Source organism: Oncorhynchus mykiss, chromosome 19 (assembly GCF_057628025.1).
Source record: "Oncorhynchus mykiss isolate SJ-2025 chromosome 19, ASM5762802v1, whole genome shotgun sequence".
Taxonomy (NCBI): Eukaryota; Metazoa; Chordata; class Actinopteri; order Salmoniformes; family Salmonidae; genus Oncorhynchus; species Oncorhynchus mykiss.
In genome coordinates, this window is record NC_143040.1 from 72,883,412 (window position 1) to 72,909,828 (window position 26,417).

General features: G+C 43.8%; 1 protein-coding gene across 1 annotated transcript in view; it reads right to left on the reverse strand.

The window, feature by feature from the left end:
• Positions 1 to 25,174, reverse strand: part of slc2a1c (solute carrier family 2 member 1c) — a 30,303-nt gene extending 5,129 nt beyond the window's left edge. Inside the window, exons 1-9 of the mRNA XM_036955369.2 lie at positions 25,000 to 25,174; positions 22,194 to 22,236; positions 21,854 to 21,952; positions 15,504 to 15,664; positions 13,385 to 13,625; positions 9,245 to 9,407; positions 4,393 to 4,577; positions 1,501 to 1,605; positions 259 to 360 (exon numbers count right to left, since the gene is read on the reverse strand). Of these exons, the coding sequence (XP_036811264.2) occupies positions 259 to 360; positions 1,501 to 1,605; positions 4,393 to 4,577; positions 9,245 to 9,407; positions 13,385 to 13,625; positions 15,504 to 15,664; positions 21,854 to 21,952; positions 22,194 to 22,208 (1,071 nt within the window). The 5' untranslated portion in view covers positions 22,209 to 22,236; positions 25,000 to 25,174. The remainder of the gene's footprint in view (positions 1 to 258; positions 361 to 1,500; positions 1,606 to 4,392; positions 4,578 to 9,244; positions 9,408 to 13,384; positions 13,626 to 15,503; positions 15,665 to 21,853; positions 21,953 to 22,193; positions 22,237 to 24,999) is intronic.
• Positions 25,175 to 26,417: the final 1,243 nt, after the last annotated feature.

Below are 26,417 nucleotides of genomic sequence, written 5' to 3' on the forward strand. Positions count from 1 at the left end.
GCTGTTCCAACGTAACATATCATACTAAATGGAATGTCATAGATTTACATACAGAATAATACGAATTGTCCTTAGACCATGTTGAATAACAGCATCATAGTGTATTACACCTACAGGTAGACAGAGAGTCACCAACAAGGTACGCTGAGATAGACAATACTCACATGGTAAATACTCAGATGGACAACACTCAGGTGGACAATTGTATAATATAATTGATTGATCATTTAGGTTTAGTGTCGGTGTGGTTATAGGTACCAGGACTGAGTCTATGACGGTCATGGAGAGGTTGCACACAGCTAGACACAGGAAGCCAGTCAGCAGTAGTTTCCTACGCCCCGCCCTCTCCATCAGGAAGAACTGAAGAGGAAAAACAGACACACATTCACAGGTGAGTCTCCATACTTCATACCAGGTGAGATTACAGGTGAGTCTCCATACCTCATACCAGGTGAGATTACAGGTGAGTCTCCATACCTCATACTAGGTGAGATTACAGGTGAGTCTCCATACCTCATACCAGGTGACATTACAGGTGAGTCTCCATACCTCATACCAGGTGAGATTACAGGTGAGTCTCCATACCTCATACCAGGTGAGATTACAGGTGAGTCTCCATACCTCATACCAGGTGAGATTACAGGTGAGTCTCCATACCTCATACCAGGTGAGATTACAGGTGAGTCTCCATACCTCATACCAAGTGAGATTACAGGTGAGTCTCCATACCTCATACCAGGTGAGATTACAAGTGAGTCTCCATACCTCATACCAGGTGAGATTACAGGTGAGTCTCCATACTTCATAATAGGTGAGATTACAGGTGAGTCTCCATACTTCATACCAGGTGAGATTACAGGTGAGTCTCCATACCTCACACCAGGTGAGATTACAGGTGAGTCTCCATACCTCATACCAGGTGAGATTATAGGTGAGTCTCCATACCTCATACCAGGTGAGATTACAGGTGAGTCTCCATACCTCATACCAGGTGAGATTACAGGTGAGTCTCCATACCTCATACCAGGTGAGATTACAGGTGAGTCTCCATACCTCATACCAGGTGAGATTACAGGTGAGTCTCCATACCTCATACCAGGTGAGATTACAGGTGAGTCTCCATACTTCCTAACAGGTGAGATTACAGGTGAGTCTCCATACCTCATACCAGGTGACATTACAGGTGAGTCTCCATACCTCATAACAGGTGAGATTATAGGTGAGTCTCCATACCTCATACCAAGTGAGATTACAGGTGAGTCTCCATACCTCATAATAGGTGAGATTATAGGTGAGTCTTCATACCTCATACCAGGTGAGATTACAGGTGAGTCTCCATACCTCATACCAGGTGAGATTACAGGTGAGTCTCCATACCTCATACCAGGTGAGATTACAGGTGAGGCTCCATGCCTCATACCAGGTGAGATTACAGGTGAGTCTCCATACTTCCTAACAGGTGAGATTATAGGTGAGATTACTCTAGTGTACTCTACTCACCGCCACCAGAGTGAAGGCCACGTTCACGGCCCCCACCCCCAGCGTCAGATACTTGGCTTCGTCAAAGTTAGCCTTGTCAAACATCTTGGTGGAATAATTGATGATCTGGAAAATGAGAAGTGAGAAGGGTATATGTTTAACCTCAGTGTGTTGCCTGTCTTTCCTTTAGCCTCAGGTTCCCTACTGAGCTGTAGGAGAGCCTGAAGAACCATACTGACACAATGCCGCAGAATCAACTCTGGAAAGAGGGGAGGGTTTAGCAAATAACTGCAAGTCTGCTAGTCTGGTAGTCTACTGCTAGTCTGCTATTCTGGTAGTCTGCTATTAGTCTGCGGTCATCTGCTGCCAGTCTGGTAACATGCTACTAGTATGGTAGTCTGGTGCTAGGCTGCTAGTCTGCAGCTAGTCTGCTAGTCTGGTAGTTTGGTAGTCCAGTAGTTTGCTTGTCTGCTAGTCTAGTAGTCTGGTAGTCTAGTAGTCAGCTACTAGACTACTAGTCTGCTAGTCTGCTGCTAGTCTGCTAGTCTGCTGCTAGTCTGGTAGCCTGCTGCTTGTCTGGTAGTCTGGTAGCCTGCTGCTAGTCTGCTGGTCTGCTGCTAGTCTGCTAGTCTGCTGCTAGTCTGCTAGTCTGCTGCTAGTCTGGTAGTCTGGTAGTCTGCTGCTAGTCTGCTAGTCTGCTGCTAGTCTGCTAGTCTGCTGCTAGTCTGGTAGTCTGGTAGCCTGCTGCTAGTCTGCTGGTCTGCTGCTAGTCTGCTAGTCTGCTGCTAGTCTGCTAGTCTGCTGCTAGTCTGGTAGTCTGGTAGTCTGCTGCTAGTCTGCTAGTCTGCTGCTAGTCTGCTAGTCTGCTGCTAGTCTGCTAGTCTGCTGCTAGTCTGCTAGTCGGCTGCTAGTCTGGTAGTCTGCTGCTAGTCTGCTAGTCTGCTGCTAGTCTGGTAGTCTGCTGCTAGTCTGGTAGACAGGTAGTCTGCTGCTAGTCTGGTAGTCTGCTGCTAGTCTGGTAGACAGGTAGTCTGCTGCTAGTCTGGTAGACAGGTAGTCTGCTGCTAGTCTGGTAGTCTGGTAGTCTGCTGCTAGTCTGGTAGTCTGGGAGACAGGTAGTCTGCTGCTAGTCTGGTAGTCTGGTAGACAGGTAGTCTGCTGCTAGTCTGGTAGTCTGGTAGTCTGGTAGTCTGCTGCTAGTCTGCTAGTCTGGTAGTCTGCTGCTAGTCTGTTACTAGTCTGCTAGGAGTCTGGTAGAATCATTTTTGTCTGCTAATCTGCTGTTAGTCTTCTAGTCTGCTAGTCCAGTAGACTGGTAGTCTGGTAGCCTGCTGCTAGTCGGCTAGTCTGCTGCTAGTCTGGTAGTCTGCTGCTAGTCTGGTAGTCTGCTAATCTGGTAGTCTAGTAGCCTGCTAGTCCATTAGTCTGCTAGTCTGCTAGTCTGTTAGACCATAGGGAACACATTACTCACTACAAAATGTTCAGGTCTCAATAAATACCCCATAGAGAACACATTACTCACTACAGAATGTTCAGGTCTGAATAAATACCCCATAGAGAACCCATTACTCACTACAGAATGTTCAGGTCTGAATAAATACCCCATAGAGAACCCATTACTCACTACAGAATGTCCAGGTCTGAATAAATACCCCATAGAGAACACATTACTCACTACAGAATGTTCAGGTCTGAATAAATACCCCATAGAGAACACATTACTCACTACAGAATGTTCAGGTCTGCATAAATACCCCATAGAGAACACATTACTCACTACAGAATGTTCAGGTCTGAATAAATACCCCATAGAGAACACATTACTCACTACAGAATGTTCAGGTCTGAATAAATACCCCATAGAGAACCCATTACTCACTACAGAATGTCCAGGTCTGAATAAATACCCCATAGAGAACACATTACTCACTACAGAATGTCCAGGTCTGAATAAATACCCCATAGAGAACCCATTACTCACTACAGAATGTTCAGGTCTGAATAAATACCCCATAGAGAACCCATTACTCACTACAGAATGTTCAGGTCTGAATAAATACCCCATAGGGAACACATTACTCACTACAAAATGTTCAGGTCTCAATAAATACCCCATAGAGAACACATTACTCACTACAGAATGTTCAGGTCTGAATAAATACCCCATAGAGAACCCATTACTCACTACAGAATGTCCAGGTCTGAATAAATACCCCATAGAGAACACATTACTCACTACAGAATGTTCAGGTCTGAATAAATACCCCATAGAGAACACATTACTCACTACAGAATGTTCAGGTCTGAATAAATACCCCATAGAGAACACATTACTCACTACAGAATGTTCAGGTCTGAATAAATACCCCATAGAGAACACATTACTCACTACAGAATGTTCAGGTCTGAATAAATACCCCATAGAGAACACATTACTCACTACAGAATGTTCAGGTCTGAATAAATACCCCATAGAGAACCCATTACTCACTACAGAATGTTCAGGTCTGAATAAATACCCCATAGAGAACACATTACTCACTACAGAATGTTCAGGTCTGAATAAATACCCCATAGAGAACACATTACTCACTACAGAATGTCCAGGTCTGAATAAATACCCCATAGAGAACACATTACTCACTACAGAATGTCCAGGTCTGAATAAATACCCCATAGAGAACCCATTACTCACTACAGAATGTTCAGGTCTGAATAAATACCCCATAGGGAACACATTACTCACTACAGAATGTTCAGGTCTCTTTTGCAAAAGAGACAGAACTGGAAAAATACCCCATAGAGAACACATTACTCACTACTGAATGTTCAGGTCTCTTTTGCAAATGAGACAGACCTGGAAAAATGCATTTTCAATAAAACTACTCAAATATTTTATTTAAAACAACATACCGCGTTGAAGCCTGAGAGCTGGGAGCCCAGATTAACGATGAGGACGATGATGATTGGCTGTCGGTAGGAGCGTTTCGTGAAGAACTCCTTTACTGTGAGGGCTGATTGGGTGTGAGCCGCCTCCTGCTTCATCTCCTCCAGCTCCGTGAACACCTCGTCTGACGGGCCTCTCAGACGCCACAGGGCTGGGGTAAACAACAACAAGAATATCATCGTCAACATCGTGGATCTGCTGCTGACCTGATTGAATCCCGGCATAAGATTATTGTGTACTACCCACCCACCTCTTTCTGGGTCTCCAAGGCCCTTGTTATTTTTGTATAAGATATTTTTTAAAGATTATATTTGTTTGTACAATAGACAATAGACATTGACAATAAGACAACTTAACAAGTCACAGACATTGATCCAGTAAACCAGACATGACATTGTCTGGGACTTAATGCCAAACCTTCAGCATGAAGAAACAAGATGAATAAACACAAACACCTGGTTCTCGTCCAGTGGATATTTCTAGTGCTTGTAAAACCATTGGGTGTTGATTTGATACAATTTTAATGTGTAATGTGATAGCGTGTAATGTGTGTAATGTGATAGTGTGTAATGTGTGTAATGTGTGTAATGTGATAGGGTGTAATGTGATGGTGTGTAATGTGTGTGATGTGATAGTGTGTAATGTGTGTAATGTGATAGTGTGTAATGTGTGTAATGTGATAGTGTGTAATGTGTGTACTGTGATGGTGTGTAATAGTGTGTAATGTGTGTAATGTGATAGTGTGTAATGTGTGTAATGTGATAGTGTGTAATGTGTGTAATGTGATGGTGTGTAATGTGTGTAATGTGTGTAATGTGATAGTGTGTAATGTGTGTAATGTGATAGTGTGTAATGTGATGGTGTGTAATGTGTGTAATGTGATAGTGTGTAATGTGTGTACTGTGATGGTGTGTAATAGTGTGTAATGTGTGTAATGTGATAGTGTGTAATGTGTGTAATGTGATAGTGTGTAATGTGTGTAATGTGATGGTGTGTAATGTGTGTAATGTGTGTAATGTGATAGTGTGTAATGTGTGTAATGTGATAGTGTGTAATGTGATGGTGTGTAATGTGTGTAATGTGATAGTGTGTAATGTGATGGTGTGTAATGTGTGTAATGTGATAGTGTGTAATGTGTGTGTAATGTGTGTAATGTGATGGTGTGTAATGTGTGTAATGTGATAGTGTGTAATGTGATGGTGTGTAATGTGTGTAATGTGATAGTGTGTAATGTGTGTAATGTGATGGTGTGTAATGTGTGTAATGTGTGTAATGTGATAGTGTGTAATGTGTGTAATGTGATGGTGTGTAATGTGTGTAATGTGATAGTGTGTAATGTGTGTGAGTGTGTGTAATGTGTGCGATAGTATGAAATGTGATGGTGTGTAATGTGTAATGTGATTGTCTCTCTCTCTCTCTCTCTTCCTCTGGCTATGGGTCATGCTTTCCTTGTCTCTCTCTCTCTCTCTCTCTCTCTCTCTCTCTCTCTCTCTCTCTCTCTCTCTCTGGCTATGGGCCATGGTTATGGGCCATGCGTTCTTTGTCTCTCTCTCTCTCTCTCTCTCTCTCTCTCTCTCTCTCTCTCTCTCTCTCTCTCTCTCATTCTCTCTCTGGCTATGGGCCATGGTTATGGGCCATGCGTTCTTTGTCTCTCTCTCTCTCTCTCTCTCTCTCTCTCTCTCTCTCTCTCTCTCTCTCTCTCTCTCTCTCCCTCCCTCTGGCTATGGGCCATGGCTATGGGCCATGCTTTCTTTGTCTCTCTCTCTCTCTCTGGCTATGGGCCATACTTTCCTTCTCTCTCTCTCTCTCTCTCTCTCTCTCTCTCTGGCTATGGGCCATGGCTATGGGCCATGCTTTCTCTCTCTCTCTCTCTCTCTCTCTCTCTCTCTCTCTCTCTCCCTCTCCCTCTGGCTATGGGCCATGCTCTCTTTATCTCTCTCTCTCTCTCTTTGACCATGTTTGGAATAATGCCTCGAAATTCTTGTAACTGAAGCTTTATGCCCTGTATGGCAATCTGTTTATTTTACAAAGTAATTAAATACACTGAGGTTTTCAAAGGAGAAGTCATCTCAGAAGGTCTAGCGAAATCAGGATTACCCATAAACGTCTCAGACAGATACGTGGGATCGATGACATCCTCCCCAACATTAAACTTGCTTTCTTTGACATGTAACAAAACATGCTGGGAACACTTCAGGCTACTTTTCTGATAACCCATCAGGTTCCTCTACTCTGGATTCCTTACAAACGACAGGATTTGTTACGACCTTCCCTCCAGCCAAATCGTTTCCCAAAATGAATGAGACCCCTTTTCACCAGTAGACTAGGCCTCACTCCAAAGACAACAGAACCAGAAATAAGATCAGACTCGAGATCCACATTATACAAAAGGAGCTTCCATGCAACCCATTTCCATGCCTTTTACTAACACACTGTAATCAGTGGCTGAAGTGTCAGACAAAGGTAAAAACACATTCCTAAATGAAGGACTCCCCCAGTGTCTCGCAGTATCTCCAACGGCTACTTATCAGTACCGTCACTCCGCAGAGACACGAACCCTAGAGTGAAGGAAAAGCAGCCAACAAGTGCTCAGCATATGTGGGAACGCCTTCAAGACTGTTTGGTAAAAAAAATCCAGGTGAAAGTGGTTGAGAGAATGCCAAGAGTGTGTAAAGCTGTCATCAAGGCGAAAGGTGGCAACTTTGAAGAATCTAAAATCTAAAATATATTTTGATTTGTTTAATTTTTTTGTTACTATATGTATAACAGATACATAGCTTACATGATGGTGAAAATGCAAGCAATTGATATTTTTTGATTTATGGCAATTAACTCGTATGAATGACTTGATCAAAACGGGATAAGGACTTACATTTTAATCGACTAGGTGGTTAAAGTCTTCACGATTGGCTGTATATTGGCAGGCAAAATAAAACATCTAAGAACGTGTTCATCCCAGAGCTTGTTGTGTTTTTACTTGGGAAGAATGAAATGCGACACAGTAAACTAGGGTCGAACATGCTTGATATGACTGTGAAGTCAATTGTTTACTCCATGTGTAACTCTGTGTTGTTGTCTGTTCACACTGCTATGCTTTATCTTGGCCAGGTCGCAGTTGCAAATGAGAACTTGTTCTCACCTAGCCTACCTGGTTAAATAAAGGTGAAATAAAAAATAAAAAGTCCTAGAGGACATCAGAGTGAAAAATAGAGCAGTTCAAATCAGAACTTCAAGCATGCGAAAAAGAGCATGATTTGACTAGGTCATTTCTACATGATTTGACCAGGTCATTTCTACATGATTTGACCAGGTAATTTCTATATGATTTGACCAGGTCATTTCTACATGATTTGACCAGGTCATTTCTACATGATTTGACTAGGTCATTTCTACAAGATTTGACTAGGTCATTTCTACATTATTTGACTAGGTCATTTCTACATGATTTGACTAGGTCATTTCTACATGATTTGACTAGGTCATTTCTACATGATTTGACTAGGTCATTTCTATATGATTTGACTAGGTCATTTCTATATGATTTGACTAGGTCATTTCTATATGATTTGACTAGGTCATTTCTATATGATTTGACTAGGTCATTTCTACATGATTTGACTAGGCCATTTCTATATGATTTGACTAGGTCATTTCTATATGATTTGACTAGGTCATTTCTACATGATTTGACTAGGCCATTTCTATATGATTTGACCAGGTCATTTCTATATGATTTGACCAGGTCATTTCTACATGATTTGACTAGGTCATTTCTATATGATTTGACCAGGTCATTTCTATATGATTTGACTAGGTCATTTCTACATGATTTGACTAGGTCATTTCTATATGATTTGACCAAGTCATTTCTACATGATTTGACTAGGTCATTTCTACATGATTTGACCAGGTCATTTCTACATGATTTGACCAGGTCATTTCTATATGATTTGACTAGGTCATTTCTACATGATTTGACCAGGTCATTTCTATATGATTTGACTAGGTCATTTCTACATGATTTGACTAGGTCATTTCTATATGATTTGACCAAGTCATTTCTACATGATTTGACTAGGTCATTTCTACATGATTTGACTAGGTCATGTCAAACGAAGTATAGAATCAATCTTTAGGATGTTTTTAGCATAAATCTTCAATAATGTTCCAAAAGGACAAATCCTTTGTCTTTGGAAAGGAAAGGGAACGCAGCTCGCTCTCACTGCCACGCGCGTGACTTAGTTCAAGGCTTTCTGCCAGACCCCTTGGTTGAAACAGCTCTTATTCGCTCCCCCTTCATAGTAGAAGCCTGGAACAAGGTTCTAAAGACTGTTGACATCTAGTGGAAACCCTAGGAAGTGCAAAATGACCCCATTAACATCTGTATATTCGAAAGACAATGACTTGGAAAAACTACAAACCTCAGATTTCCCACTTCCTGGTTCGGATATTTTCTCAGGTTTTCACCTGCCATATGAGTTCTGTTATACTCACAGACATCATTCAAACAGTTTCAGAAACGTCAGAGTGTTTTCTATCCAAATCTACTAATAATATGCATATATTAGCTTCCGGACCTGAGTAGCAGGCAGTTTACTCTGGGCATGCTTTTCATCCGAACGTGAAAATACTGCCCCCTATCCCAAACAGGTTTTAAATATTGCTAAATAATTTTTATGTAGTCAGATAACTCATTAAATGGGCTAATTGCGTAGTCTTATTACAGGTCGCATGTGATGTATATATAATGAACTGTATATACACATATTAAATATTACTACACTACAATAGTGTGTACTGTGTGACAGTGCTACCCACCAGTCTCTGCCTGGCTCTCCTGACCGCGGTTGATGAGCAGGTATCTGGGGCTCTCAGGGCAGAAGGGGAGGGCCAGGTACTGTAGCAGGGCAGGTATCAGAGACAGGGATAACATCATAGCCCAAAGCTCTTTCGTCCCCAGCACTGTTTCAAGACCAGCTACCTAGAAAAAACAACACACAGAGAAACAACATCATCTCAAAGCCACCTACAGTCTAACAACACTACTGTTAACCCTGCCACCTACAGTCTAACAACACTACTGTTAACCCTACAGTCTAACAACACTACTGTTAACCCTACAGTCTAACAACACTACTGTTAACCCTACAGTCTAACAACACTACTGTTAACCCTACAGTCTAACAACACTACTGTTATTCCTACAGTCTAACAACACTACTGTTAACCCTGCCACCTACAGTCGAACAACACTACTGTTAACCCTACAGTCTAACAACACTACTGTTAACCCTGCAGTCTTACAACACCACTGTTAACCCTACAGTCTAACAACACTACTGTTAACCCTACAGTCTAACAACACTACTGTTTACCCTACAGTCTAACAACACTACTGTTAACCCTACAGTCTAAGAACACCACTGTTAACCCTACAGTCTAACAACACCACTGTTAACCCTACAGTCTAACAACACTACTGTTAACCCTGCAGTCTAACAACACTACTGTTAACCCTACAGTCTAATAACACTACTGTTAACCCTACAGTCTAACAACACTACTGTTAACCCTGCAGTCTAACAACACTACTGTTAACCCTACAGTCTAACAACACTACTGTTAACCCTACAGTCTAATAACACTACTGTTAACCCTGCAGTCTAACGACACTACTGTTAACCCTACAGTCTAACAACACTCCTGTTAACCCTAATAATGTTAACCCTGCAGTCTAACAACACTACTGTTAACCCTACAGTCTAACAACACTACTGTTAACCCTACAGTCTAACAACACTACTGTTAACCCTACTACTATGAACCCTACAGTCTAACAACACTACTGTTAACCCTACAGTCTAACAACACCACTGTTAACCCTACAGTCTAACAACACTACTGTTAACCCTACAGTCTAACAACACTACTGTTAACCCCACAGTCTAACAACACTACTGTTAACCCTGCAGTCTAACAACACTACTGTTAACCCTACAGTCTAATAACACTACTGTTAACCCTGCAGTCTAACGACACTACTGTTAACCCTACAGTCTAACAACACTACTGTTAACCCCACTACTGTTAACCCTATAGTCTAACAACACTACTGTTAACCCTGCAGTCTAACAACACTACTGTTAACCCCACAGTCTAACAACACTACTGTTAACCCTGCAGTCTAACAACACTACTGTTAACCCTGCCACCTACAGTCTAACAACACTACTGTTAACCCTGCAGTTTAACAACACTACTGTTAACCCTGCAGTCTAACAACACTACTGTTAACCCTGCCACCTACAGTCTAACAACACTACTGTTAACCCTGCAGTTTAGCAACACTACTGTTAACCCTGCAGTCTAACAACACTACTGTTAACCCTGCCACCTACAGTCTAACAACACTACTGTTAACCATACAGTCTAACAACACTACTGTTAACCCTGCAGTTTAGCAACACTACTGTTAACCCTGCAGTCTAACAACACTACTGTTAACCCTGCCACCTACAGTCTAACAACACTACTGTTAACCCTACAGTCTAACAACACTACTGTTAACCCTGCAGTTTAACAACACTACAGTTAACCCTACAGTCTAACAACACTACTGTTAACCCTACAGTCTAACAACATCACTGTTAACCCTGCAGTCTAACAACACTCACATGCGCACACAGACTGCTGTTCTATAATAATTATAAATGCCATTTAGCAGACAGTTTTATTCAAAGTGACTTACGGTCATACATTTCTCATATGGGTTGTCCCAGGAATCGAACCCACTACCCTGGCATTTCAAGCACCATGCTCTACCAACTGAGCTACAACGGACTACCCACGTTACATTTGTGAACACAGTAGGGTTATACAGTAACACATTCATTATCTATTTTGTATTTCCTATTATGTTTACTGCAGCGTTTCCCAAACTTGGTCCTGGGGACCCCAAGGGGTCCACGTTTTGGTTTATGCCCTAGCATTACACAGCTAATTCAAATAACCAACTAGTCATCAAGCTTTGAGTATTTTAATCAGCTGTGTAGTGCAAGGGTAAAAACAAAACATTGGGATCCACCAGGACCGAGTTTGGAAAACCCTATTGGTCATGATCTATTCTGTATATCCTATTGGTCATTATCTATTCTGTATATCCTATTGGTCATGATCTATCCTGTATCTGCTTTTGGTCATTATCTATTCTGTACATCCTACTGGTAATGATCTATTCTGTACATCCTATTGGTCATGATCTATTCGGTATATCCTATTGGTCATTATCTATTCTGTATATCCTATTGGTCATTATCTATTCTGTATATCCTATTGGTCTATTCTGTATATCCTATTGGTCATTATCTATTCTGTATATCCTATTGGTCATTATCTATTCTGTATATCATATTGCTCATTATCTATTCTGTATATCCTATTGGTCATGATCTATTCTGTATATCCTATTGGTCATTATCTATTCTGTATATCCTATTGATCATGATCTATTCTGTATATCCTACTGGTCATTATCTATTCTCTATATCCTATTGGTCATTATCTATTCTGTATATCTCATTGGTCATTATCTATTCTGTATATCCGATTGGTCATGATATATTCTGTATATCCTATTGGTCATTATCTATTCTGTACATCCTACTGGTCATTATCTATTCTGTATATCATACTGGTCATTATCTATTCTGTATATCCTATTGGTCATTATCTATCCTGTACATCATATTGTGTACATATCAGGATATTACTATGCATACTACCTCTTCTATTCCTTGTTATTCTTGATTTTACTCTTTATAATAGATGTTAATTATTGTAGTGCGATGTTGAGGGAGTTAGTACACAATAATTTATCTGAACCTTTTATACCTGCTGTAAACTGTACTGTAATGTTGAGGGATCTAGCACACAAGCTGAACCATTTATACCTTCTATAAACTTTATACTTTATGAAAAAAATGTGATTTGATTTCACATTTACACACGCATGGTAGGTAATTTAACTGTACAAATGGGCTCCCGAGTGGCACAGCGGTCTAAGGCACTGCATCTACGTGCTAGAGGTGTCACTAAGTCAGTTCAGAACAAATTCTTATTTACAATGACGGCCTACACAAAGTCTGGACGATACTGCCCTATGGGACTCCCAATCACAGCCAGTTGTGGTATAGCTTGGAATCGAACCAGTGTCTTTAGTGACACCTCTAGCATTGAGATGTCGTGCCTTAGACCACTGCGCCACTCAGGAGCCCAATGTGTAGTCCATGTAGTAACAGTACCTCTCTTTTTAACTATACAGTATTTAGTCCATGTATCTAATGCACATACATGCCATCTGCCTCGAAGACGAAGGCAGTATTATCAGCAGCACCTGTCTTTTTACTAAAGAAGTTAAGAAATGTTTCAGTAATGTTTCAGGAATAATTCAGTAATGTTTCAGTACTGTTTCAGGTATGTTTCAGGAATGTTTCAGGAATGTTTCAGGAATGTTTCAGGTATGTTTCAGGAATGTTTCTGCTACATTTAAATCTGCTTTCTTTCTTTTTATTTTCTTTGCCACTCTGAAAGTTCCTCATTGTTACATCTGTCCCCCTCTGAAAGTTCCTCATTGTTACATCTGTCCCCCTCTGAAAGTTCCTCATTGTTACATCTGTCCCCCTCTGAAAGTTCCTCATTGTTACATCTGTCCCCCTCTGAAAGTTCCTCATTGTTACATCTGTCCCCCTCTGAAAGTTCCTCATTGTTACATCTGTCCCCCTCTGAAAGTTCCTCATTGTTACATCTGTCCCCCTCTGAAAGTTCCTCATTGTTACATCTGTCCCCCTCTGAAAGTTGTATCATTGCTGCAGCTTCATTTCAATGAAAGTCATGTTGGAAATCATATCGTGTGAAACAATGTACAGGATCTCTGTCAGGGTGGACAACGTCTATTCTCACCATGCCCAGGAGTATGCCCGTAGCGAAGGAGACCTGATTGAGGGTAGCGAAGGCCCCTCTGAGGTTGGTGGGGGAGACTTCCTGGATGTAGAGAGGGTTGAGACTCATCACAAGGCCACAGAACAGACCGAACACCAGCCGGCCAACGATCAGCATCTCAAAGGACTCATTGGCCTTAGAGGCAAACATCAGACAGGCTCCCACCACCGACAGGGCATTCACTATCAGGATGGAGTTACGCCTGAGGAGAGGAAAGAGGGATTCAATCAATCAACCAATCAGTCAATCAATCAACCAATCAGTCACTATCAGGATGGAGTTACGCCTGAGAAGAGGGAAGAGGGATTCAATCAATCAACCAATCAGTCAATCAATCAACCAATCAGTCACTATCAGGATGAAGTTACGCCTGAGAAGAGGGAAGAGGGATTCAATCAATCAACCAATCAATCAATCAGTCAATCAATCAACCAATCAGTCACTATCAGGATGGAGTTAAGTCTGAGGAGAGGGACGAGGGATTCAATCAATCAACCAATCAATCAGGCAATCGATCAATCAATCGAGATAAGTATTTTTCTCTAACTTTTCCCAAATTTACACGTTTTCCAGAAATTCCAGTTGGAAGATTCTTGGAATAAATGAGGGAATAAGCCGGAAATACTGGAATCCGTGGATTTCTGGAACGCCTGGGAATTTTGGGAAAGTTACTAGAATTTTGCAACACTAGTAGAACCCACCTGCCGAAGCAACACTAGGTAGAACCCACCTGCCGAAGCAACACTAGGTAGAACCCTACCTGCCGAAGCAACACTAGGTAGAACCCACCTGCCGAAGCAACACTAGGTAGAACCCACCTGCCGAAGCAATACTAGGTAGAACGCACCTGCCGAAGCAACACCAGGTAGAACCCACCTGCCGAAGCAACACTAGGTAGAACCCACCTGCCGAAGCAATACTAGGTAGAACCCACCTGCCGAAGCAACACTAGGTAGAACCCACCTGCCGCAGCAACACTAGGTAGAACCCTACCTGCCGAAGCAACACAGGGTAGAACGCACCTGCCGAAGCAACACCAGGTAGAACCCACCTGCCGAAGCAACACTAGGTAGAACCCTACCTGCCGAAGCAACACAGGGTAGAACGCACCTGCCGAAGCAACACCAGGTAGAACCCACCTGCCGAAGCAACACTAGGTAGAACCCACCTGCCGAAGCAATACTAGGTAGAACGCACCTGCCGAAGCAACACCAGGTAGAACCCACCTGCCGAAGCAACACTAGGTAGAACCCACCTGCCGAAGCAATACTAGGTAGAACCCACCTGCCGAAGCAACACTAGGTAGAACCCACCTGCCGCAGCAACACTAGGTAGAACCCTACCTGCCGCAGCAACACTAGGTAGAACCCTACCTGCCGCAGCAACACTAGGTAGAACCCTACCTGCCGCAGCAACACTAGGTAGAACCCTACCTGCCGAAGCAACACTAGGTAGAACCCACCTGCCGCAGCAACACTAGGTAGAACCCTACCTGCCGAAGCAACACTAGGTAGAACCCACCTGCCGAAGCAACACTAGGTAGAACCCACCTGCCGAAGCAACACTAGGTAGAACCCACCTGCCGAAGCAACACTAGGTAGAACCCTACCTGCCGCAGCAACACTAGGTAAAACCCTACCTGCCGAAGCAACACTAGGTAGAACCCTACCTGCCGAAGCAACACTAGGTAGAACCCACCTGCCGAAGCAACACTAGGTAGAACCCACCTGCCGAAGCAACACTAGGTAGAACCCACCTGCCGAAGCAACACTAGGTAGAACCCTACCTGCCGCAGCAACACTAGGTAAAACCCTACCTGCCGAAGCAACACTAGGTAGAACCCTACCTGCCGAAGCAACACTAGGTAGAACCCACCTGCCGAAGCAACACTAGGTAGAACCCACCTGCCGAAGCAACACTAGTAGAACCCTACCTGCCGAAGCAACACTAGGTAGAACCCTACCTGCCGAAGCAACACTAGGTAGAACCCACCTGCCGAAGCAACACTAGGTAGAACCCTACCTGCCGCAGCAACACTAGGTAGAACCCACCTGCCGAAGCAACACTAGGTAGAACCCACCTGCCGAAGGTGTCAGCCAGACACTTGACCCCTAGTGACCCCAGCAGGGCTCCAAAGTCCTTGATGCTGACGGAGAGGGACCACAGGAAGGTCAGGCTGTGATCTGGTATCGACTGATTATGTCTGGACCACCAGGTGTGGTTGAAGAACTCCTCGATGATCTGAGCAAGAGAGGTCATAAATAAAAATGGAAACAAATTGATTTGTCACATGCTTTATAAACAACCGATGTAGACTAATAGTGAAATTCTTAACTCCGGGCCCTCCCCAACCATGCAGAGAGAAAAATATAATAAAAATTTACAACGTAGGTGCACACAGGTCGAACTAAACATTTAAGGTGACAACGGCGGGTCTCGTTGGCAATAAATTAGTTTAAAAAATGGTGAAATCAAAGCTTACCCTGAGTTCCAGTGTTGTGTTGGATAGTCATAGCCAGCTAGCTAACATAGCATCCCTCTGTTTGAGACAAAATGTCTCTCTCTGTGTGTACAGTGAGTATATGGAAGCGGGTGAGAACCATGAGCCTCCTAGGTTTTGTATTGAAGTCAATGTACCCAGAAGAGGACGGAAACTAGCTGTCCTCTGGCTACACCATGGTGCTACCCTACAGAGTCCTGTTGAGGCTACTGTAGACCTTCATTGCAAAACAGTATGTTTTAATCTGGGAATATATTTAGTCTAGTTTTATCTAAAAAGGACAACTTTTTAAGTGTATCCCTTCCGACTCTGAGGAGCCACCAATGCTATATACACGGGGTACCAGTACCGAGTCGATGTCCAGGGGTACGAGATAACTAAGGTAGATGCGTACATATAGGTAGTGACTTGACAGGAAAGATGATAAACAGTAGCAGCCGGGTATGTGATGAGTGAAAAGAGTTCAAAAAGAGTAAATGCAGATAGTTCAGGTAGCTATTGGTCCAGGTAGCTATTGGTCCAGGTAGCTATTGGTCCAGGTAGCTATTGGTCCAGGTAGCTATTGGTCCAGGTAGCTATTGGTCCAGGTAGCTATTGGTCCAGGTAGCTATTGGTCCAGGTAGCTATTGGTCCAGGTAGCTATTGGTCCAGGTAGCTATTGGTCCAGGTAGCTATTGGTCCAGGTAGCTATTGGTCCAGGTAGCTATTGGTCCAGGTAGCTATTGGTCCAGGAAGCTATTGGTCCAGGTAGCTATTGGTCCAGGTAGCTATTGGTCCAGGTAGCTATTGGTCCAGGTAGCTATTGGTCCAGGTAGCTATTGGTCCAGGAAGCTATTGGTCCAGGTAGCTATTGGTCCAGGAAGCTATTGGTCCAGGTAGCCATTGGTTAACTCTTTATCAGTCTTATGGCTTGGTGGTGGAAGTTGTCAGAATCCGGCTGGTTCTAGACTCGGTGCATCGGTACCGCTTGCCGTGCGGTAGCAGAGAGAACAGTCCATGACTCGAGTCGCTGGAGTCTTTGACAATTTTTACGGCCTTCCTCTGACACCCCCTGGTATAGAAGTCCTGGAAGGCAGCTCAGCAGTGATGTACTGGGCTGTACGCACTACCCTCTGTAGCGCCTTTCTGTCAGATGCCGAGCAGTTACCATACCAGGCAGTGATGTACTGGGCTGTACGCACTACCCTCTGTAGCGTCTTTCTGTCAGATGCCGAGCAGTTACCATACCAGGCAGTGATGTACTGGGCTGTACTCACTACCCTCTGTAGCGTCTTTCTGTCAGATGCCGAGCAGTTACCATACCAAGCAGTGATGTACTGGACTGTACTCACTACCCTCTGTAGCGCCTTTCTGTCAGATGCCGAGCAGTTACCATACCAAGCAGTTATGTACTGGGCTGTACGCACTACCCTCTGTAGCGTCTTTCTGTCAGATGCCGAGCAGTTACCATACCAGGCGGTGATGCAGCCAGTCATTATGCTCTCGATGGTGCAGCTGTAGAACGTTTTGAGTTTCCGAGGGCCCCAAGCCTAGTCTTTTTCAGCATTCCGGAAGAGGAAGTGCTGTTGTCGTGCCTTCTTCACAACCTTATTGGTGTTTGGAGGACCATGTTACTTCCTTAGTGATGTGGACACCAAGGAACTTGAAGCTCTTGACCCGCTTCACTACAGCCCCGTCGATGTGGACCGGGGCGCTCTCGGCCCTCCGTTTCCTGTAGTCTTACAATCATCTCCTTTGTCTTGCTGATGTTGAGGAAGAGGTTGTTGTCCTGGCACCACACTGCCAGGTCTCTGACCTCCTCCCTGTAAGCTGTATTATCGGCATCGGTGATCAGGCCTACCACCAACCTGTCGTCAGCAAACTTAATGATGATGTTGGAGTCGTGCGTGGCCACGCAACCGTAAACGATTAAGAAAGCCTTGTATGAGCCAGAACGACCCATAGGTCAGGAGCCTCTCTCATGATTCTGTAGTGTGAGGCAGCTAGAACGGCCCAGAGGGCAAGAGCCTCTCCTGATTCTGTAGTGTGACGCAGTCAGAACGGCCCATAGGACAGGAGCCTCTCCTGATTCTGTAGTGTGAGGCAGTCAGAACGGCCCAGAGGGCAGGAGCCTCTCCTGATTCAGTAGTGTGAGGCAGTCAGAACGGCCCATAGGACAGGAGCCTCTCCTGATTCTGTAGTGTGAGGCAGTCAGAACGGCCCAGAGGGCAGGAGCCTCTCCTGATTCTGTAGTGTGAGGCAGTCAGAACGGCCCAGAGGGCAGGAGCCTCTCCTGATTCTGTAGTGTGAGGCAGTCAGAACGGCCCAGAGGGCAGGAGCCTCTCCTGATTCTGTAGTGTGAGGCAGTCAGAACGGCCTATAGGGTAGGAGCCTCTCCTGATTCTGTAGTGTGAGGCCGCCAGAACGGCCCAGAGGGCAGGAGCCTCTCCTGATTCTGTAGTGTGAGGCAGCCAGAACGGCCCAGAGGGCAGGAGCCTCTCCTGATTCTGTAGTGTGAGGCAGTCAGAACGGCCCAGAGGGCAGGAGCCTCTCCTGATTCTGTAGCGTGAGGCAGCCAGAACGGCCCAGAGGGCAGGAGCCTCTCCTGATTCTGTAGTGTGAGGCAGTCAGAATGGCCCAGAGGGCAGGAGTCTCTCCTGATTCTGTAACCTGAGGCATCTTGATGTATAAGTACACCATAGAGATCCTATTAAACTAATGTTCTAATATGTAATTCTTTGAAGTGGACAGGACACTAGTCAGAGAAAATTACATATTATAAACCTTATTATTAGACAATATAGAGGCTCACATATGCTTATAACAAGTTGTGAGGCATTATACCATTAAAGCATTATAGAAGAGATGTTAGCAGCTCTCCAGGTCTCCCTTATAATAATAATAATAACAATAATAATAATAACAACAACAATAATACCAAAAATAACCATAATGACAATAACAATAATAACAATAATAATAACAATAATAACAATAATAACAATATTAACAATAATGTATAAAACTTCTGTATTAAACTTGACGACATAATCTCAAAGTGCTTGTAAAGCAAAAATAAATAACAAGAATTCATTGTTTAAGAAATATAGGCTACAACAGTGGCTAGATCAAGTCTGTTTGAGTGTTTGTTGAAGCGTCCAGCAGATGGACAGCCGTGGTGATGAGAGGATCGGGAAGCTACGGTGCCTTCAGAAATTATTCACACCCCTTGATTTATTCCCCATTTTGTTGTGTTACAGCCGGAATTCAAAATGGAATAAATATATGTTTCTCTCACCCATATACACACAATACCCCAATAATGTCAAAGTGAAAACATGTTTTTAGAAATGTTTGCAAATGTATTGAAAATGAAATGCAGAAATATCTCATTTAAGTATTCACACCTCTGTGTCAATACCTTATGGAAGCATCCTTGGCAGTGATTACAGCTGTGAGTCTTTCTGGGTGAGTCTCTAAGAGTGTTTACAGCTGTGAGTCTTTCTGGATGAGTCTCTAAGAGTGTTTACAGCTGTGAGTCTTTCTGGGTGAGTCTCTAAGAGTGTTTACAGCTGTGAGTCTTTCTGGGTGAGTCTCTAAGAGCTTTGCACACCTGGATTGTGCAACATTTGCCCATTATTCTTTTCAAAAAATTCTTCAAACTGGTTGTTGATCGTTGTTAGACAACCATTGTTGATCGTTGCTAGACAACCATTGTTGATCGTTGCTAGACAACCATTCTTGATCGTTGTTAGACAACCATTGTTGATCGTTGCTAGACATCCATTGTTGCTCGTTGCTAGACAACCATTGTTGATCGTTGCTAGACAACCATTGTTGATCGTTGTTAGACAACCATTGTTGATCGTTGCTAGACATCCATTGTTGATCGTTGCTAGACAACCATTGTTGATCGTTGCTAGACAACCATTGTTGATCGTAGCTAGACATCCATTTTCAGGTCTTGCCATAGATTTTCAAGCATAATTAACTCAAAATGTGTAACTAGGCCACTCAGGAACATTCACTGTCTTCTTGGTCAGCAACTCCAGTGTAGATGTGGCCTTGTGTTTTCTTCTCCCAGTGTCTGGTGGAAAACAGACACTCAGCTTTTCCTCGTCCGCCTGTATCTTTGTTGTGACTGGATGTATTGATACACCATCCAAAGTGTACTTAATAACTTCACCATGCTCAAAAGGGATATTCAATGTCTGTTTTTTATTATTTTTTACCCATCTACCAGTAGGTGGCCTTCTTTGCGAGGCATTGGAAAACCTCCCTGGTCTTTGTGGTTGAATTTGTGTTTGAAATTCACTGCTGGACTGAGATTAGTGGGGTACAGAGACGAGGTAGTTATTCAAAAAGTAATGTTGAACACGTGTTAAACACTGTCAGCAGCTCACACAGAGTGAGTCCATGCAAATTATTATGTGACTTGTTAAGCTAAATTTGACTCCTGATCTCAATTTAGGCTTGCCTTTACAAAGAAGTTGAATACTTATTGACCGAATACATTTCAGCTTCAGTTTTAATTCATTAAAAAAATCCAATCAAAATTAAAACATAATTCCACGTTGACATTATGGGGTATTATGGGTAGGACAGTGACGCAAAATCTAAATTTAATCAATTTTAAATTCAGGCTTTAAGACACAAAATGTGGAAAAAGTCAAGGGATTTGAATATTTTCTGAAGATTGTCAGTGGAGGTGGGAAATGGTGGCCAGCTCTGCATGTCGGCAGGCAGGCAGGCAGGTAGGCAGGCAGGCAGGCTAGCTAGCTCCACATCATCAGGGCATCTCCTCCCCGTCTCTTCTCTGTATTGGGAGTCTTGTGATGAAGTTTGAGCTCCCCACAGAGTACAGCCCGTTCCTTATTTCAGAAGTATCCTCCTGAACCAACGAATGCATAGCCTCCTCTTGGGTCAACGTTGGTGAAAAACTCTCTATAGGTGTCATTCAAATGAAAACACACTTGCTAGCTACCATTAGCTAGTCTGTTGACAGCGCTAGATTTTCATCAAGTTACGGGCAGGAATCCAATGAATGACATCAAATCATTATCTGCACTCATTTAGCTATTTGAACATTTAAAAGTTTATAAAAAAATATTGACATAAAAACGTAGGCGCCATGGCAACTATAGGCTATTTATACAGAGAAAGACGTTAAACATTCCGCTCAACGCCACGCCACTCCACGTAAATAAAGAGGTGTATAGCAGATAGTGTTGTACCTGGTCACTACCTAACAACTCTAGTGCAGACTGATTAAAATGACTTACAGATGTCCCTGAACACTTTAATCATTACACGCAGAGAGAGTGGGAGAGAGAGAAAGAGCGAGAGAGAGAGAGAGAGAGAGAGAGAGAGTGGGAGAGAGAGAGAGAGAGAGAGAGAGTGGGAGAGAGAGCGAGAGAGAGAGAGAGAGAGAGCTGTCTGAATTGCATCAGCCCAATCACACCATCCTCCTATAAGTCAGATGGATTTCATTATAAGTACCTGTGCGCAAACAGTAAACCATCCAACCCTGCTTGCCTAGGAGTAAGACTGCCTGGGCCTGAATAGGAAAATTGCATGGGATTGTCAAGTTTATTCAGTGTTTTATAGAAGCTGTGAGATGTTTGCATGCGGCTGGATGGGATGCAGGTACTACCTGGCTTCCCAGTGCTCTACCCACCCTCGCGTCATCCTGCTACCCACTCGGAGCTCACCATGGCTCTGCCCTTCCCACCCTCCCTGCCTGGTTCTCACCCTGGTTCTGCCCTCCCCACCCTCCCTGCCTGGTTCTCACCCTGGTTCTGCCCTCCCCACCCTCCCTGCCTGGTTCTCACCCTGGTTCTGCCCTCCCCACCCTCCCTGCCTGGTTCCCACCCTGGTTCTGCCCTCCCCACCCTCCCTGCCTGGCTCTCACCCTGGCTCTGCCCTCCCCACCCTCCCTGCCTGGCTCTCACCCTTGCTGGGGCGTTGACATTGCCTGTGTGGTAGCCGATCTGGAGGGAGCCGAACACAGCTGCCAGGATGGAAGTCAGGAGCGTGGCGGTCATCTGGCTCTGGTCAGGACCCAGTCAGTCAGGGAGAGAACACACAGGGGTTAGAGATCAAGGGTCAGTTTACACACTGACCAATCACCTTGGGCCTAGCCATGGCACATGACCTCTAGTCCAAAGTAATTATCATTAACTGTACTGTCTCTCACATATATATACTACCATATTCTGTAATCTATACCTAAATAACCAAACGCACTAATCCTGTTTTCAATCACATGATTTTGAAAAGCAGTGAACTAACCTCCTTGGAAGCCATTAGGTTGTGTGAGATGTGATGTCACTCCCTGAGGAAAGAAGATGTAGCCTTTGTTTCTTATCTGTGAGTCAACACTGAGCTGGCACTTAGAACTCAACACTGAGTTGGCTCTTAGAAGTCAACACTGAGTTGGCACTTAGAAGTCAACACTGAGTTGGCTCTTAGAAGTCAACACTGAGTTGGCACTTAGAAGTCAACACTGAGTTGGCACTTAGAACTCAACACTGAGTTGGCACTTAGAAATCAACACTGAGTTGGCACTTAGAAGTCAACACTGAGTTGGCACTTAGAACTCAACACTGAGTTGGCACTTAGAAATCAACACTGAGTTGGCACTTAGAAGTCAACACTGAGTTGGCACTTAGAACTCAACACTGAGTTGGCACTTAGAACTCAACACTGAGTTGGCACTTAGAACTCAACACTGAGTTGGCACTTAGAACTCAACACTGAGTTGGCACTTAGAACTCAACACTGAGTTGGTACTTAGAACTCAACACTGAGTTGGTACTTAGAAGTCAACACTGAGTTGGCACTTAGAACTCAACACTGAGTTGGCACTTAGAAATCAACACTGAGTTGGCTCTTAGAAGTCAACACTGAGTTGGCACTTAGAACTCAACACTGAGTTGGCACTTAGAAATCAACACTGAGTTGGCACTTAGAAGTCAACACTGAGTTGGCACTTAGAAGTCAACACTGAGTTGGCACATAGAAGTCAACACTGAGTTGGCTCTTAGAAGTCAACACTGAGTTGGTACCTAGAAGTCAACACTGAGTTGGTACTTAGAAGTCAACACTGAGTTGGCACTTAGAACTCAACACTGAGTTGGCTCTTAGAAGTCAACACTGAGTTGGCTCTTAGAAGTCAACACTGAGTTGGCACTTAGAACTCAACACTGAGTTGGCTCTTAGAAGTCAACACTGAGTTGGTACCTAGAAGTCAACACTGAGTTGGTACTTAGAAGTCAACACTGAGTTGGCACTTAGAACTCAACACTGAGTTGGTACTTAGAAGTCAACACTGAGTTGGCACATAGAAGTCAACACTGAGTTGGCACATAGAAGTCAACACTGAGTTGGCACTTAGAAGTCAACACTGAGTTGGCACATAGAAGTCAACACTGAGTTGGCACTTAGAAGTCAACACTGAGTTGGTACTTAGAAGTCAACACTGAGTTGGTACCTAGAAGTAAACACTGAGTTGGCACTTAGAAGTCAACACTGAGTTGGTACTCAGAAGTCAGAATTACCTAGAAGTCAACACTGAGTTGGCACTTAGAAGTCAACACTGAGTTGGTACTTAGGGTGAAGTTGCCCAAAGATGCTGATTGGTCAGTTTAGTATTTTATACTAATAGTTTAGGTTAGGATTGGGGGAGGGGAAACTTCACTAATGGTTAAGGTTAGAATTGTAGGAGAGGAAACTTCACCCTGGAGCACGAATTTACATGTACACTGAGTCTACAAAACATTAAGAACACCTTCCTAATATTGAGTTGCTCCCCCTTTTGCCCTCAGATCAGCCTCAATTCATCAGGGACATGGACTCTACAAGGTTTTGAAAGCGTTCCACCGGGATGCTGGTCCATGTTGACTCTACAAGGTGTCTAAAGCATTCCACAGGGATGCTGGTCCATGTTGACTCTACAAGGTGTTGAAAGCGTTCCACAGGGATGCTGGTCCATGTTGACTCTACAAGGTGTTGAAAGCGTTCCACAGGGGTGCTGGCCCATGTTGACTCCAATGCTTCCCACATTTGTGTCAAGTTGTCTGGATGTGTTTTGGGTGGCGAACCATTCTTGATAAACACGGGAAACTGCTGAGTGTGAAAAACCCAGCAGCGTTGCAGTTCTTGGCACAAACCGGTGCGTCTGGCACCTACTACCCTACCCCCGTTCAACGACACTTCAATCTTTTATCTTGCCCGTTCACCCTCTGAATGGCACACATACACAATCCATGTCTCAATTGTCTTCCCACTGATGAAAGTGAATTTAACAAGTGACATCAGTAAGGAATCATAGCTTTCACCCGAATTCACCTGTGTCATGGAAAGAGCAGGTGTTCCTAATGTTTTCGTCCAGTCAGTTCCAACAAGGAAATCACACTGGACAACCATGTGTTAAATCACAGGGTTGGCAGAGGAATGTTTATTAACACTGGCTGGTCTGACAGAGGAACCCTTATCATGACGGGCTGGCCGTTCATCAGGTGGTAATATGGATAAAACAAATCACATTGATAGATCGTATCATTTACACTACCCGATCAGTGGAAATTGGCTGGTAGATTTGACATCCGGTACTACAGCCAGACAGCCTACAATAAAACACAATACACATAATATCAGAAACTGATACTATACTAAGTTTTCTTCTATTATTGGTGCCAAAGTAATTTCATGATCACAAAAATCAGATTATTTTTGTTGTTGTTGGTGTTTCTACAATCAGATATTTAGGTAATGCAAAGGCTACAGTCTACAGTATATCGTCTTCTGTCGTAGGCTTCACGAAGTGAGCGAAGGCTGCAGTCTACAGTATATCGTCTTCTGTCGCAGGCTTCACGAAGTGAGCGAAGGCTGCAGTCTACAGTATATCGTCTTCTGTCGCAGGCTTCACGAAGTGAGCGAAGGCTACAGTCTACAGTATATCGTCTTCTGTCGCAGGCTTCACGAAGTGAGCGAAGGCTGCAGTCTACACGGAATAAGTATTGTCAAGCTCTCCAGCTGGATCTTTGTGACACAAAACCTTAACTAACATCCCGTAACCTCCCGAAAAGAGTCTTACCTGAGCCGTGCTGTGACCTGGGCTTCTTTCCCTTCCTAGAAGCCTATAATTGATGATACAATCAGTAATATTCAGTTATTAGTCCTTGCTGTTCTCACTTCTCCTGTGAATGTCCTGTGTTTGTCCGCTCTTCATCCCTCTCCTTCATCCCTCGTCCCCCCCCCCCGTTACCCACAACCCCCCTGCTACCCCACCAACGGTGTAGGATGAACTTGTCCCTGAACAATGATCTTGGGTCAGCTTTGCATACTCCCCACTAATGGTTAAGGTTAGGATTGATCGAAGGGAAGCTGATCCTAGATCTGTACTTAGGGAAAACATAGCCCATGGGAACAGTGATGAAGTCACATCCAGCTGGTGAATTTGGGGAAGGCCTGAGAGAATGGTACAATGGCAGAGCTGGGCCTCCAGTGGTCAGAGGGAACAAGCAGAGACTCCCCCCTCCCACCCCGGCCACCCTGGCTGGGACACTGGGCATACAGTATGTAGAGGAAATGTACCATATTGTACTTGTTTCACCCTGGCTGATCTGTCCATTGCTAAATGAACAACACAACAATCAGAGTATCTACAAAAGGAAATCAGACATGGTTAGGAGAAACAATCATTTTGTAATGTCGAGTGCCACTACACATTAGCTTAGTAAAGTAAGAACACACAGAAGGTTTAAAATTTGATTATTGGTGTTCAATGCACTGATCAGCTTCATCCCGGAGGACTAAGAGCCCCACCCAGCCATCACACATAGGTGGAACTGTTTCCAGGCACGAGGGTTTTAATTGACTACCATGAGCTGGAATGGCGGGAACATCCTTTAGGGATTGTCAGAATGTGATTTAGCTACATACACCTGTGCAGAGCCATATCAGGGAGTGAAAATATGGTGATTTTGGGGTGACAGGGTAGCCTAGTGGTTAGAGTGTTGGACTAGTAACTGAAAGGTTGCAAGTTCAAATCCCTGAGCTGACAAGGTACAAATCTGTTGTTTTGCCCCTGAACAGGCAGTTAACCCACTGTTCCTAGGCCGTCATTGAAAATAAGAATTTGTTCTTAACTGACTTGCCTAGTTAAATAAATAATTTTTTTACCTACACACACCTGTCCAGAGCCATATCAGGGAGAGATTTACCTACACACACCTGTCCAGAGCCATATCAGTGAGAGATTTACCTACACACTCATGTCCAGAGCCATATCAGGGAGAGAAGAGTGCACTGTGGTTCGCTGGTCAAGTTTACAGACAGAATGACTCCCCTGCCGGTGAACTGATCCTATGGTAACCCTCATGAAGACAGATTAGCTCTCGAAACATTCTCCAACCCTGTTCTTGGAGCGCTACCGTCCTGTAGGTTTACACCAGAGCTGCCCAAACTATTTCCTGGAGAGAACCCGTCCTGTAGGTTTACACCAGAGCTACC